Genomic DNA, 12,938 nt, shown 5'->3' on the forward strand with positions numbered 1-12,938 from the left:
ACAAAAAATAAGCTGACAAGAATCGAGATTAAATTACTTTCTACACCATGCCACTGCAAATTTTTTACTTACGCCTCCTTATAATGTCTTGTTAAGGAAATTTTCCTGTCTGACCATCCAGGTGCCACGCTCACAGTCAGACCAGGTTTCCTTACCAGCTCAACCCCAGGTTTCTCAAAGCAGAGTATCTGACGTCCAAATCCTTAAAATAATTTAATCTTAGTGCAATAAGTAAATAACAGCTGGTGCCTCCAAGGAGGGACCTCGAACAAAGAAACCCCTGGGCTTTTATGCCCTCGGTGTAAGCATGGGAAAGCCTGGGGCTCAGGGGCTGCTGTCATGTGTGTGGGTCCGCTCACCTGGCTGTGCCGCAGGTCCACGGGCCCTCTGCTGTGCAAAGGGTTGGCAGCTCACGGCCTCTCACCTGGGGCTCCGGTCCCGCGGAGCTCAACGAGCCGCTCAAAGTGCGGCTGCACCCCGGGCTCCCTGCACTGAATGTATTCCTTAACACTCGTTAGCCGGAAATTAATCAACAATGCCACCCCATTAGCAAGCCACTCCAGCAGCTCTCACTCCTGCCATACATACCTAACACAAAGTTTGCGTCTTTTAGACTTGGCTATGTAACAGCAACTTTTAGCCTTTAAAAACCACATCGCGCCCAGCTCCAGTCAAACATCCCATTTTATGAACCCACAGTTCATAAAGGAACTCGCTGCCGACAAACAGGGAGGCTGACTATCGTTAGCTCTTTACAGCTGTACCACGTACTCCAGCTATACTACGGCCTTTTTATAGAGGAGTATTTTAAGCTGTTGGAGGGCTGTATCCTCCCTCCTGCAGCCGCACCAGCAGTACCAGCCCAGCTGACAACGTTTGGCTGGTGCTCCATCAGACCCGCAGCAGCGGCAGGGCTGCTCCCCAGGCTCTCCGTGCTGCCCCTCAGCGCCGGGGCACGACCCCATCCTCCGCTGCGAGCCGGACCAGCCTCGGCAGCGCCCCGGAGCCGCCGAGCCCCGCACGGTACCTGCTCGAGGGGCGGTGCCGGGCCAGGGCCCGCCCGCTTCCGCCCCGCGCTGGGCGCGGCGCCGCTCGGCCCCAGCGGACGCGGCTTCCGTCCGGCCGGAGCATGACCCAGGCGGAGAAAGGCGAGGCGGAGAACGGCAAGGACAAGGAGCGCGACCGGGAGCGCGAACAGCGCGGCGTGAAGCGGCCCATCGTCCCCGCCGCCGTGCCCGAGTCCCTGCAGGAGGTGAGGCCCGGCGGCGGCGAGCGGCGGCTGCTTGGGCGCTGCTCCCTCCCCGCTGGGGCGGGCCCGGCCCGGGCTCGGCCTTTTAAAGGCCTGCGGAGGGGGCTGTGGAAGCGCCGGGAGGGCTCCGGGTGGTGGTGAGGACTCGGTCTGACTCCGTGCTGCTTTCAGCAAATACAGAGCAACTTCATCGTGGTGATCCACCCCGGCTCGACCACCCTGCGGCTCGGGCGGGCCACGGACACGCTGCCCGCGGGCATCCCGCACGTGATCGCGCGGCGGCACAAGCAGCAGGGCCAGGCGGCCTACAGGGACAGCTGGCTCCTCAGGGACGGCCTCAATGTAAGCGCGCCTCCGGGCACGGCCCCGCCTCGCCAAAATCCGCCTGTTCGTCGCCTGTTCCTGAGGCGGTTTGGTTTGTTGTGTGGTGCATATGTCCCTCTCATCCTTCATATCTTTCCAGAGGAGAATACATCTCCAGTCAAACTTTTTTCACCCTTTTCAGGACTGTAGATGCCACCTACTGAAGTCAGTAGGCTTGCACCAGTCTATGTTTGTGTTTGATTTGTTTGCAATGAACTAAATCTAAAAGGGTTTGTACATGTTGATTTCCCTGTGCTATGGTCTGGTACCACACTCAGTATTTCTTCTGATGGAATGCCAACTGCAGGATTAGAATCAGATCACTGTTTGTGAATTTGTTGGTTACTAGTTAGTTTGTGAGTTGGGTAAAACAGCAAGTAATTTTAGTCCAGCCTGGACAAAAAATATATATAATAATTTTACATGTAATCTGAATCTGTAAAAATCAAATTAACGTCTCTAATATTAAATTATCAACTCACCTTTAAATAATTGAGATCTATTTAAACATTTTTGCTCTTATTTCATATTTCTTTAGCTGGCAGTCTCTATATGGGAATATTTTTTTCAGATAATGGCCTGAGCACCTCACTAGAGTTGAAGTCCAGCAGCCACTAAAAGCAGTTAAAAGAAAAGTTTCCTTAAAAATAAGTCCATTTTGCATTGTACAAACATCTTTCTACAATCAACCACTGTAAAGATTTCGTTGTTTCATAAGAGTTTCAGTATTACCAGTATACAGACATATGGTTGGAAAGTATTTACATTGACTATTTGGGGTTTTCCTTAGAAACCTGAAAGTACTGAACAGAGACAAAATGGCCTTAAAATGGTGGACCAAGCAATATGGTCCAAAAAGATGTCAAATGGAGCCAGGCGCATACCGGTGTCACCTGATCAGGTAACTCATTCTTAAGATCTTACTAAATTGTTCATTCATACAGTCCTTGGGTGTGATCCTATGCTTCAGTGGACAAGAATAGATACCCTTTATAGACCAAATGTGGATAGTGCTATTGTGTTACCTAACTCTGAAAATGTGAGAAAATTAAGATTTTAAATGTTTCCTTAAGGGCTGGGTTCAAAGGGGTGTTTCCTTTTTCTTCCATGCGTAAAAAGCGACCAGTAAAATATTTATCAACAGGATTCGGTTTGGTTACATTTCAGGCCAGGTCATATAACAGACAGATGAGGCCTGCCATTTTGGATCACAGCTCTGGGGCCAAGTGGACAAACACATCAAATCATCCTGAATTTTTGGTAGGAGAAGAGGTAAGATTGATTTTCCTGCTGAATGAGGCTTCATGTGTTTTAATGCCTCCATGTCATCAGTAACAGTTTGCTGTAAGTTAGTATGTACTGAAGCACGTGTAAGGCTAACCCAGCAAAGCTGAGAAACTTTACTGGGGAGTAATTGAGTATTTGCTATCATTCAGCAGGATGAGAGGGTTTCCCCCATTTGCTTAACAGGCATCTTGGATCCCTTGCTCCTATAAATCAGGGTTTCTGCAGGGAGTAGATGAGAACTTTCCCCATATGCCATAATTCAGAGAAAAGGCTATAAACTGATAAAAGTATCACTACATGGAATTGCTGCTGAGTAACTTGATATTTGTGGGCTTCAAAGTGTTCAAATTATTTTAGTTTCTAATACAAGGTAATGGGAAAATACACCTTTATGTTTGGTAGATGTCTGTGGGTAAGAACATTCAAACAATTTAAACAATGTATTTGCTGTCTTTTTATTTTAATGGTTTATAATCAAGCCCTGTCACAAAGAAATCCACTGTATTGCTGTTACATCAGTCTGAGTTCTGCAGTGTCTTCTTATATCTGTTTCTGAAATACTTTTTTTCCCAGTATTTGTTACTCATTTTGTTACTATTTTATGGGGAAAAGCAATGCACAGAATGTAATCTCTTATTTTCAGGCACTGTATGTTAATCCATTAGATTCTTATAATATACATTGGCCCATTAGAAGAGGGCAGTTGAATCTCCACGCAGGACCTGGTGGCTCCCTCACTGCAGTATTGGCAGACCTTGAAGTTATATGGTCACATGCAATACAAAAATACCTGGAAATACCATTGAAAGATCTAAAGGTGAGCTGTGAACAGCACATTTGTGTGGTGTGGGCTGTATCCACTTCTGTAAGTGTTACTGTAAAAGAGAAGCAGCTGCTGTTATTGGTAGCCTCTTACTGGTCCTTTTCTTAACACATACATTCTTTCTGCTGGTAAGCATGGTTCCCAAGACTTCATCTGGAATTTTGTCCAGATAAAAATTGGTTTTAGAACTTCTAACAACAATGTTTAAAAATCCCATTATAGACGTTTCACAATCGTAGTCTTTGTTTGGGTTTTTTTTGTTGACTGTAAAGGAGGCACCTGGGGAAGGGTTGCCTAATACTTGTATAATTATTTATCCTTGCCAAGTAGGTGTTTGTCTCATGTCTGATGTACTTTTAAACATTTTAATGGCTATAGACTCTTGGCACTTACTGTGAACACACTTCTTGAAGTATTAAAAACCTTCCCCTTTCCTAAAATCTTGATTTTTTTTTTTTTTTTTTTTTTTTAGTAAGTTGTATATCAAACTTTATTTAAGAGCTGGCTTTAATTTACTGTTCTTGTCTTCAGTACTACAGATGCATTTTACTAATTCCAGACATCTATAATAAACAGCACGTGAAAGAACTGGTAAATATGATCCTAATGAAGATGGGCTTCTCAGGTAAAAACCATAATGAAGCAAGTGCTTAATGATTAATTGCATAAAGATTTCTTTTTTTTTTTCTTTTAAGGCACATTTTTGCTCATCTATCCCAGGTTGGCTGGGACTAGCACCCTCATCTTTTGCCAGTCACATATTTACTGTCTCTATTAAAGGGGCAAAATGGTTGGCTAATACTAAACCAAGTTTTTTGGTTTGCTGTTGTGCATTCCCACTGTGGGTTTCTCATTCAGCTGAGGTAAAAGTAGCAACAGTCTGATTTCTTACGTATTTCTAAAATGTGTGATTGTCTGGAAGAACAGACTGGAACCTGTGGTACTTCCCAGGGTTAAATGTGGGCTTGTGATAGAAACGTACTCTGTAAAGGTGGATTGAAAGGAGAACAGAGGATGAAATTGCACCTTACTTTATAACTACTTAAAGACCATATCTGAAATGCTAGTAGTAGTGCCATTTGATTAAAACTAGAAAAAAATTAGAAAACACTTCATGTACGTCTGATAGCCAAGACCCTGCACTACCAGATTAAAAAAATAGTTAAAATTTGAAGACAGTACCTTTAATCTTACAGAAACAGGATCACTTGACCCTGCTCTTATCTTTTTTCAGGACTTTTAAAGCCTTAGCCAACAAAAAAATCTCTAAGTACCCCCACCCCATCTTCACTAAATATACAGGCTTTCACTGCAGAGTCAGGCTATTTGTAGTTCTTTAAAAGACATTAAAATGTCCTTTAAATGTCAGCAGCATTACTGTAAAGTTTGGCATGAGTTTAATACAATTTTTTCTCATATTGCTAGGAATTATTGTACATCAGGAGTCTGTCTGTGCCACCTTTGGAAGCGGTTTAAGCAGTGCATGTATTGTAGATGTGGGAGATCAGAAGACAAGTGTTTGCTGTGTTGAAGATGGTGTTTCCCACCGCAACACCAGGTGCCTTAGAGTGTGCAGAATTATTAGAATCATGGACTTATTTGCTTACCAAGGATTTGACTTTTAAAAGGAGACAAAATTTTTATAAACACAGGAGGTTTTTTCTACTCTGAAGCATTTAACAGGGTTAACTGTTGCAATATGAACCTTAAAGAATTCTTAGATCTTTAAAAGAAGAGAACATGCAGAACTGATCAGAGCTAATACTGTGTTCTGCAAACTCCGTGAAAGTCATAATCCCAGTATGTCTAAAATCTTCCTAGCATTCCTTTGTCTATCACTGCAATCAGCCAGTATTTCAGCAACTACATAAAAAGATCTTTTTCTTCTCTGTGCTTTAGGCTGTGCCTTGCATATGGAGGATCTGATGTGTCAAGGTGTTTTTATTGGCTTATGCAACGAGCAGGATTCCCATATAGAGACTGCCAGCTAACTAATAAGTTGGATTGCCTACTACTTCAGCACCTAAAGGAGACATTTTGTCATCTAGATCAGGTGAGAAGGGGAAAATAGTGTGTTCTCCAAGTAATTTTTTTTTCTTCTACAGAATGTTACTCTGGGGAGCCTTTTTGTGAATCCAAGTTGATTGTAAATATTTTATTCAGTAGAATACTGGCAAAAGCTGTAGAAACTTCAGACTTGAAATGTTTGTAACTTGGTTTATTTTTCCTCTAGCTGAAAGGAATCCCAGCCCTTAGAAAGATAATTTCTTTGTTCTTATTGCTGAAAGAAGCTAATAATAATTACATATTTGCTGGTTTTCAACTTCAGTTCTGTAAGATCTGCCAGCAGGTCTCTTCTTCCTGCAAAACCCTCATTGTAGAGGCTTAGGCATGTAGAAAGTTGTCTGGCAGATCATACTACATGGAAAAGACTTTAAAAAACTCAAGAATAGGTAAATAAAATCCATGGTTAGAAGAGAGTTTTGTTACTTTCTGTTGTTTTCTGCAGTTTAAATAGATTATGCAGCTTGATAAATATAAAATATACAATTTTTTTGTTTCCATTGTTTCTGACCTTAGGATATTTCTGGATTACAAGATCATGAGTTCCAAATTCGGCATCCAGATTCTCCAGCTTTGTTGTACCAGTTCAGATTAGGTGATGAAAAATTACAGGTGATTTTAAATTTAAATTACAAGTATATTAAACATTCAGACTCAGAGCCTCACTTTGTATCAGTCCAGTGCTACTAAGCCCACGTGATTTATAGATTGTTCTTAAATTATGCTGGTAGATAAAATTAATTTCTGTATGTATGAGTGGGCCTAATGCAGCACCGGTGGATGCACAAGACTTTCTAAGTAGCTTTAGCCAGAATGGTTGTTGCTTCATCTAAGTATGATAATTATCCTTCAAGTGCAAAGCATTAATGTTAATTTTGCAAGTTTTCAGCTCACATTGAATTTTCTAATTTTGTAACAAACTGCATTTGAATACTTACTTATCATACAATGCTAAAATCTCTAAAGAAACTTGTGTGTTTGTTAGGATTTTTTTTAATTATAAAAAACAGAAGACACTTGTATTTTAAAAACTACCTGGAAAAAAACCACCTCTGTTTAATTTTGAATTGTGAGAAAAATAGAACAAGACTCATCTTTTTCCTGTACTAAATGCCAAAAGAAGGAAAACTAGTAAACCCATGCCAAATCTCTCTTCAGGCACCAATGGCTCTCTTTTACCCAGCAACTTTTGGAATTGTTGGACAAAAAATGACAATTTTGCAGCACAGGTCACAAGGTGACCCTGAGGATCCTCATGATGAACATTATCTGCTGGCCACACAAAGTAAGCAGGAGCAGGTGTGTGATTGCTGGTTTTATTTTTCATTAACTGTCATTTAATTGGGGAATAAAATGAGGACTCATTAGCTCATCTCAGAAACTAAAGTTTGTTACCTGGGTCAAAAGTATCAAAGAATGAATTTAAAGTAAGTAGTTACAGGTGCCTAAACAATTCTGTAATTAGAAGTGTGCATTTTTAAAGTCTAAGAAGGCTTCATATTATGGGATTGATTAATCTGATGGAGTTCAAAATAAGCCCTTACTTAGAACGTGAGGATTGAAATGAAGATTAGATGAGATAATAATTCAGGGCTTAACCTTGCTGTGCAAAAAGGTGAAGGGAAGTACAATGGTGCTTAGTTAAGTCTTTGTACTGTTCTGTAACCTGCTGAAGATCTTTTTACATTTTTCATATTTCAACTTGTTTTCTCACTTTTAAGTCTTCAAAAGCTACAGCTGACAGAAAATCTATGTCAAAGCCTGGGGCATTTGAGGGAGAATTGAGAGGCCAATCCTCAGACATTTCGGAGAGGATCTACCCACAAGAAGTGGAACTGGGATCTTCCCAGGCTGACTGTATGATACCTGGCAATGATTCAGAGGAACCTTTAACTGCACACATGTCCAGGAAAACTGCTATTTCTCAGTTTGAAGGCAAAGCCTTGGGTCTGGACAAAGCCATCCTTCATAGTATCGACTGCTGTGGTAAGAATTACATTTGTACAAGTCTGTAAAATACGCCTCAGGGTGGATTTATTTAACTCTTGTACTTCACCAAAGAAAAATGTGTCAGTAGGTTTTATCACCTTGAGAGGAGCTATACTGTTTCTTATGCTTGCATCTTTGATATGTTTCTCAAGATACATATTTTGTATCTCCAAGGAAGAGAGAAACATCAGTTTCTATCTGCTTTGACTTGCACTAAATTAATTGTATTACAAATACAGGCCATATTAAGCTTAAAAAACAGAGGTATTTCTATATATCCATTAATTCCAGCATCTGATGATACAAAAAAGAAGATGTACAGTTCCATCTTAGTAGTGGGAGGAGGCCTTATGTTTCATAAAGCTCAAGAGTTTCTTCAGCACCGAATTCTCAACAAAATGCCCCCGTCTTTCAGAAGAGTCGTTGAAAATGTTGAAGTCATCACAAGGCCTAAGGTAACTTAACTGAGAGCTAAGTGGTTAGTAAACTATGATTGGTTGAAATCTTTGAAAGATTAAAAGAAAAAAATTATTTCAAAATCCCAGAGTAGTTGCATATCTGAGATTTAAGGGAGCTTTCAGCTTATAGCAGTGGCCAGTTAGAGGCATAGCAAGAGTGTTACTGGTACAGATCACTGAAGTGTTTGTTAGCTAAAGGCCGTGTTCTTAAAGAAGCAGTTAGTACTGGCCCATGAAGGTAACCAACCTGTCTCCTCAGCAAGAAATTGTGATTTTTTGTTTTTTAGTACTATCAAGATAATAGAAAAACAGGCATTGAGAGCAATTTTCATTTGGCATTAATCAGGCAAAACTTGTAAATATATTTGCATCTATTTCAGAGCCTCCATTACTGAAGGCAAGATTTTCATGACATGCCTAGAAGGCATCTTAAAAAAAAAAAAAAGTGACTTCTCAAAGCATCTTGAATATCAGTTAAATATTTTTATCTCACTATTTTTTCCTGGATAATACTGAAAAACTTTTCTCCTCCCCTGCCCTGCCAGATCCTAACTGGTGAATACTGTGGGGAAAAAGTAGGATACAACTAGAGTACTATGCAAAATGAGACCAATGATTGTGTGCAATCTGTGTTTTGAATTTAGGATATGGATCCACGTTTAATTGCCTGGAAAGGAGGTGCAGTTTTGGCCTGTCTGGACACAACTCAGGAGCTGTGGATATACCAGAGGGAATGGCAGCGTTTTGGGGTCAGGATGTTACGGGAGCGAGCTGCCTTTGTGTGGTAATGGAGGTGGCTACAGAGGAACCTGTAGGAACTCCACTGAAGATTCCTTTCCCTAAATGCCCTTTTTTTTCCAGTGCACGTGAATTGATCTTCTGCTGATATATATTTTTTGTATTTTATTAATATTAACTTCAACTGAGATTTTTCTGGAAGTGTTGTAAATAAACAAAAATCTTCCTGAATGCACTTGACTTAAGCTACCCTTCATCTTTTGAATTGTATGCATTGAATTCTGCATACAGAGTATCACTGTCATCTCCAGAGTAACTATATTTATATTATACAGGTTTTGTATATTAAAATTGCACAATGTAGGAACTTAAGGTATAAAATATGATGTGACAGATGTTAAGCCAAGATTCATTCCAGAAACATGTACACAGGAGTAACAGCTGAAGAGTGCAGCTGTGGGTTTAACGTAATATTCTGATTCCTACTCTAATGTTACCAGGAGATGAAGTTGTTATATAAGTGATCATTAGGGTAAAAGTGAAATGAAGAACTAAAACTACAGTCACTGTTAGTATTTTACTTATGTAATAAATTATTTTACTCAGTGGAAACACAAGAATTTGGAAGCTGAGTATTTCTTTCTTGCCCTATACTTATCATCAAAACCTCTTGTTAGCTTTTCATTATCCATTGTAGAGTCCACTTTTTTGTCTGTTATGCAAAAACCACTACAATACACCCAAAAGACCTAGCTGCAATTTTTTACAGCCAGCACATTTTCCAGTTTCATTCCATCTGCAGGCACCATGGCTGCACTCCTCAACCACCCTGCAACACCAACCAAACCTGGTTTGGTTGGGCAGGTGCCTTCAAAAGCACAGGACTGGTTTGAACTGAAATACTGAACTGTAGCTTTCTGAACATACTTGAAAGCATTCCTAATGCAAGAATACCTAAAAGGCATTCTTTTCTACATGATCTTATATAAGAGGATGTTTGCAGCAAAACTCAACAGGATATAAAAGCTCAAGAAGGTGAGAACTCTCTCTCAGTCTGAGATGGCACGAGCTGCTGCGGCAATGAGACACTGGTGGCCAGTGAACATACATTACAAGGGACAGAGTTTTCAGTAAGACAAGTCCCTAGTACCACAGGAACCACTTCATGTTAGGGTGACCAGAAAGGCTTCTCCCAGGACGCACGTTCTGTTGTGTTCATCTATCCCAGTTTGGATTCCCCGGTTGGCTGTCGGCCTCTGCCTCTCGTCACTCCCCCAGAGCTTCCCCATTGGTCCCCGTTCCCTGGTCCTGCCTTTTCCCCGCCCCCGGACAAAACTGTGACTTTCGGGATCATGTTCGTATTTGCCTCTGCAACCTTCGACAGTGTAGCAGCAATAAATGCTCCTGCCGGAACGCACGCAAGCACCCTTCTCGACTCTTTGCTACCGGCTATAACACCGAACCCACCCGTGCTTCTGTGGGGCACACGGGACCCCACGGAGCCAGGGCAGGGACAGTGTTAAGACACAGTCACGAGTAGAGCAGCAAGGGGAAAACACTCAAATCTGCCAACTGAATTGATAGTGAGGAGCTCTAAAAGAGAAAAAAAACTCTTTGAAACAAGTCTGTCAAAGCTATCTTCTGTTATTATAATAATACTTATCAATATATGGTATTTTTGGATTCATTTATGTGTATTTTATTAGACTTTAGAGAAAATGCACACAGAATTATTGAAATTATCGTTTCCAATGTCCATACATAGAAAGTGTGCTAAAGAGCAGTTCAAAATGGTTAATCATCGCCATTGGAGTTGTTGACTGGTTTACTTAATGTTCTTCCCTACTTTGAAAGAAACTGTCTGAATCTGCTCCCTACCAACTCCTCCTATATTACCGGAATGTACCTCCCCCTGCAATGTCGTGTCTCATCAGTCATCATATCTCCTCTCTTCCTTTTTGTTTAGAGTTTTACCCTGAGCAAGAGCTACAAAATAACTAATTCCTGAAGTGCAGCATTACTCTAATAAGCATAAAACTTAAGAGAAGTTTTAAAATTTGCCAAGGCCAGTATACATAAAGTCACCTAAGACCAAAATCATCTGCATCTTAACAGGATTTTAACATTCAAATATCTGTATAACGAAAACATTTATTTTTCCTGGATTTTTTGCAAACATACAGGAGAAAATCTGCAGAAAATGCATGATAAATAATGCAACAGAAAACAATGAGTAATTTCAGTCTAGTTTGCAGTGAATTCTGACTCAAGAATTATAAATATTCAAGTATCCATGCATTAAAAAATAGCAAATTCACCTGCACAGAATTCTCAAAATTTCTATTTAAAAGCCATGTGTATGATTTATTCAGTAACAGAGGGATAAGATATCATCACCAATTTCTAGTCAGCAAACCCATGAAATACTGAACACCTGCAGGAGCCCTTACACTGAAGTGAAAAACTATTTCTTCACATTCAAAACAATGAACACAATTAAGAGTTTTGTCCTCTACATCTACCCCACTTAACTGCTGAAATTACTCTCTTACTTCATGAAACTTCTATACTCTTATACATATTTAATGCATATTTTTATAGACTTTTTATTTGCTTACAGCAAATAAAATAACAGCATTGAAAGTGTACAAAATTATTTCAACACTGCACAACACACATCACTTTGGTTTCAAGCGTTCTTAATCATTGGAAAGATTAAAGACCACTTATACCAAGTACACATTTACTCATAGTTCCACAGGGAACGATTACTCTTTTCCATTAATGAATAGTTATTCAGAAGTTTGGAGTGTGGTGCTTGAGTGTGAATAACCAACCACCCAGAGACTGTCCATTATCTTCTTACCTGATTAAGAACAAAAACATTAACAAGTAACTAATCTAGAAAATTATTAATCATTCAATACATTCTGAGAAGTGTGATAAAGACTTGGAAAGAAACCCAGCATCTACAAAAAGAATTAAAGATATTGCAGCAGAGCCCATCATCCTTAGGTGATGTCAGGAAAGAGTACAAGATCTCACAATTATCTAGGTTTGTCTTCATTGTATCAGCTTTGTTCTACCATGAGCATTCTGAAAGGGAAAACAAGACTCCTGGGTTCATCCTCCAGGAGTGGCACTGACTCTTCACGCAATACCAATCCCTGGCCATTTCTCAAGGAATTTTATGAGATACTCTCACGACCACCAAGTTTTAATGCAGTTTGGTCTACAATGAACTAGCACTACACTAGCATAGACAGAAGATATTCAGAGGACAAAGCCGACAGAGAAGTAAGTTATCTGAGTTATACTGTGGAATTATCAGTTCTTCTGGCTACCCAGAGGGATAGTGTTGAGAATTACGATTGAGCACACACTTATCAGTGATACAACCAGTTTGCTACTCTCACTTCCAAACCAAGGGGTTCTCCTGGAAGCACGCCTCGCACAGGTAAGGATGGCAATCAAAGCCTTGAACTGCTGACACAGGCTGCCTTCGAGCACTGCGCCCAGCGCTCAGACACCTGTACCTCCCGTCAGTGCCGGGGACGGAACGAGGCACGGGCACGGCGGGCACAGAGCGAAGGGCGGAGCGGGGCACGGAGCGGGGACACCTGGGGTTTCTTCTCCAGCCGCGTTACAGCTCCCAGCGCTCCCACTGGAAAGCGAAACGTTTCCTCAGCCGAGGGTGGGGGAGAGGTTTTTTCCGCCCCACTAAGAGCGAGGTAAAAAAGTTGGAGGGCTCCCGGGAAGGAGAGGGGGGCATCACCTCATCACGGGGCTGGGTTTGCCCTGAGCCCCGGCCGGAGCTGGCAGCCCTGTCCCGGCGGGGTGCGGGAGCGGCGGGGCAGCGCATCCTCCCGGGGACTCCGGCGGCACGGACGAGGCTGAGGACTTCGCCCGCTGCCCCTCTGGGCGGTTCCGAAACGGCACGAAGCCGCTCTGGCACATCCCGGACAGC

General features: G+C 41.4%; 1 protein-coding gene across 1 annotated transcript; it reads left to right on the forward strand.

Annotated features, from left to right (window-relative positions):
• Positions 1-1,065: 1,065 nt before the first annotated feature.
• Positions 1,066-9,588, forward strand: ACTR8 (actin related protein 8). Its single transcript, XM_048315684.1, has 13 exons — positions 1,066-1,252; positions 1,421-1,591; positions 2,403-2,513; positions 2,780-2,884; positions 3,543-3,716; positions 4,254-4,347; positions 5,148-5,280; positions 5,622-5,775; positions 6,303-6,398; positions 6,945-7,085; positions 7,508-7,772; positions 8,067-8,230; positions 8,878-9,588. Exons 1-13 carry the CDS (start codon positions 1,130-1,132, stop codon positions 9,019-9,021), a joined length of 1,875 nt encoding a protein of 624 aa, XP_048171641.1. The 5' UTR covers positions 1,066-1,129; the 3' UTR covers positions 9,022-9,588.
• Positions 9,589-12,938: the final 3,350 nt, after the last annotated feature.

This window comes from Corvus hawaiiensis, chromosome 11, assembly GCF_020740725.1.
Source record: "Corvus hawaiiensis isolate bCorHaw1 chromosome 11, bCorHaw1.pri.cur, whole genome shotgun sequence".
NCBI classification, from domain to species: domain Eukaryota; kingdom Metazoa; phylum Chordata; class Aves; order Passeriformes; family Corvidae; genus Corvus; species Corvus hawaiiensis.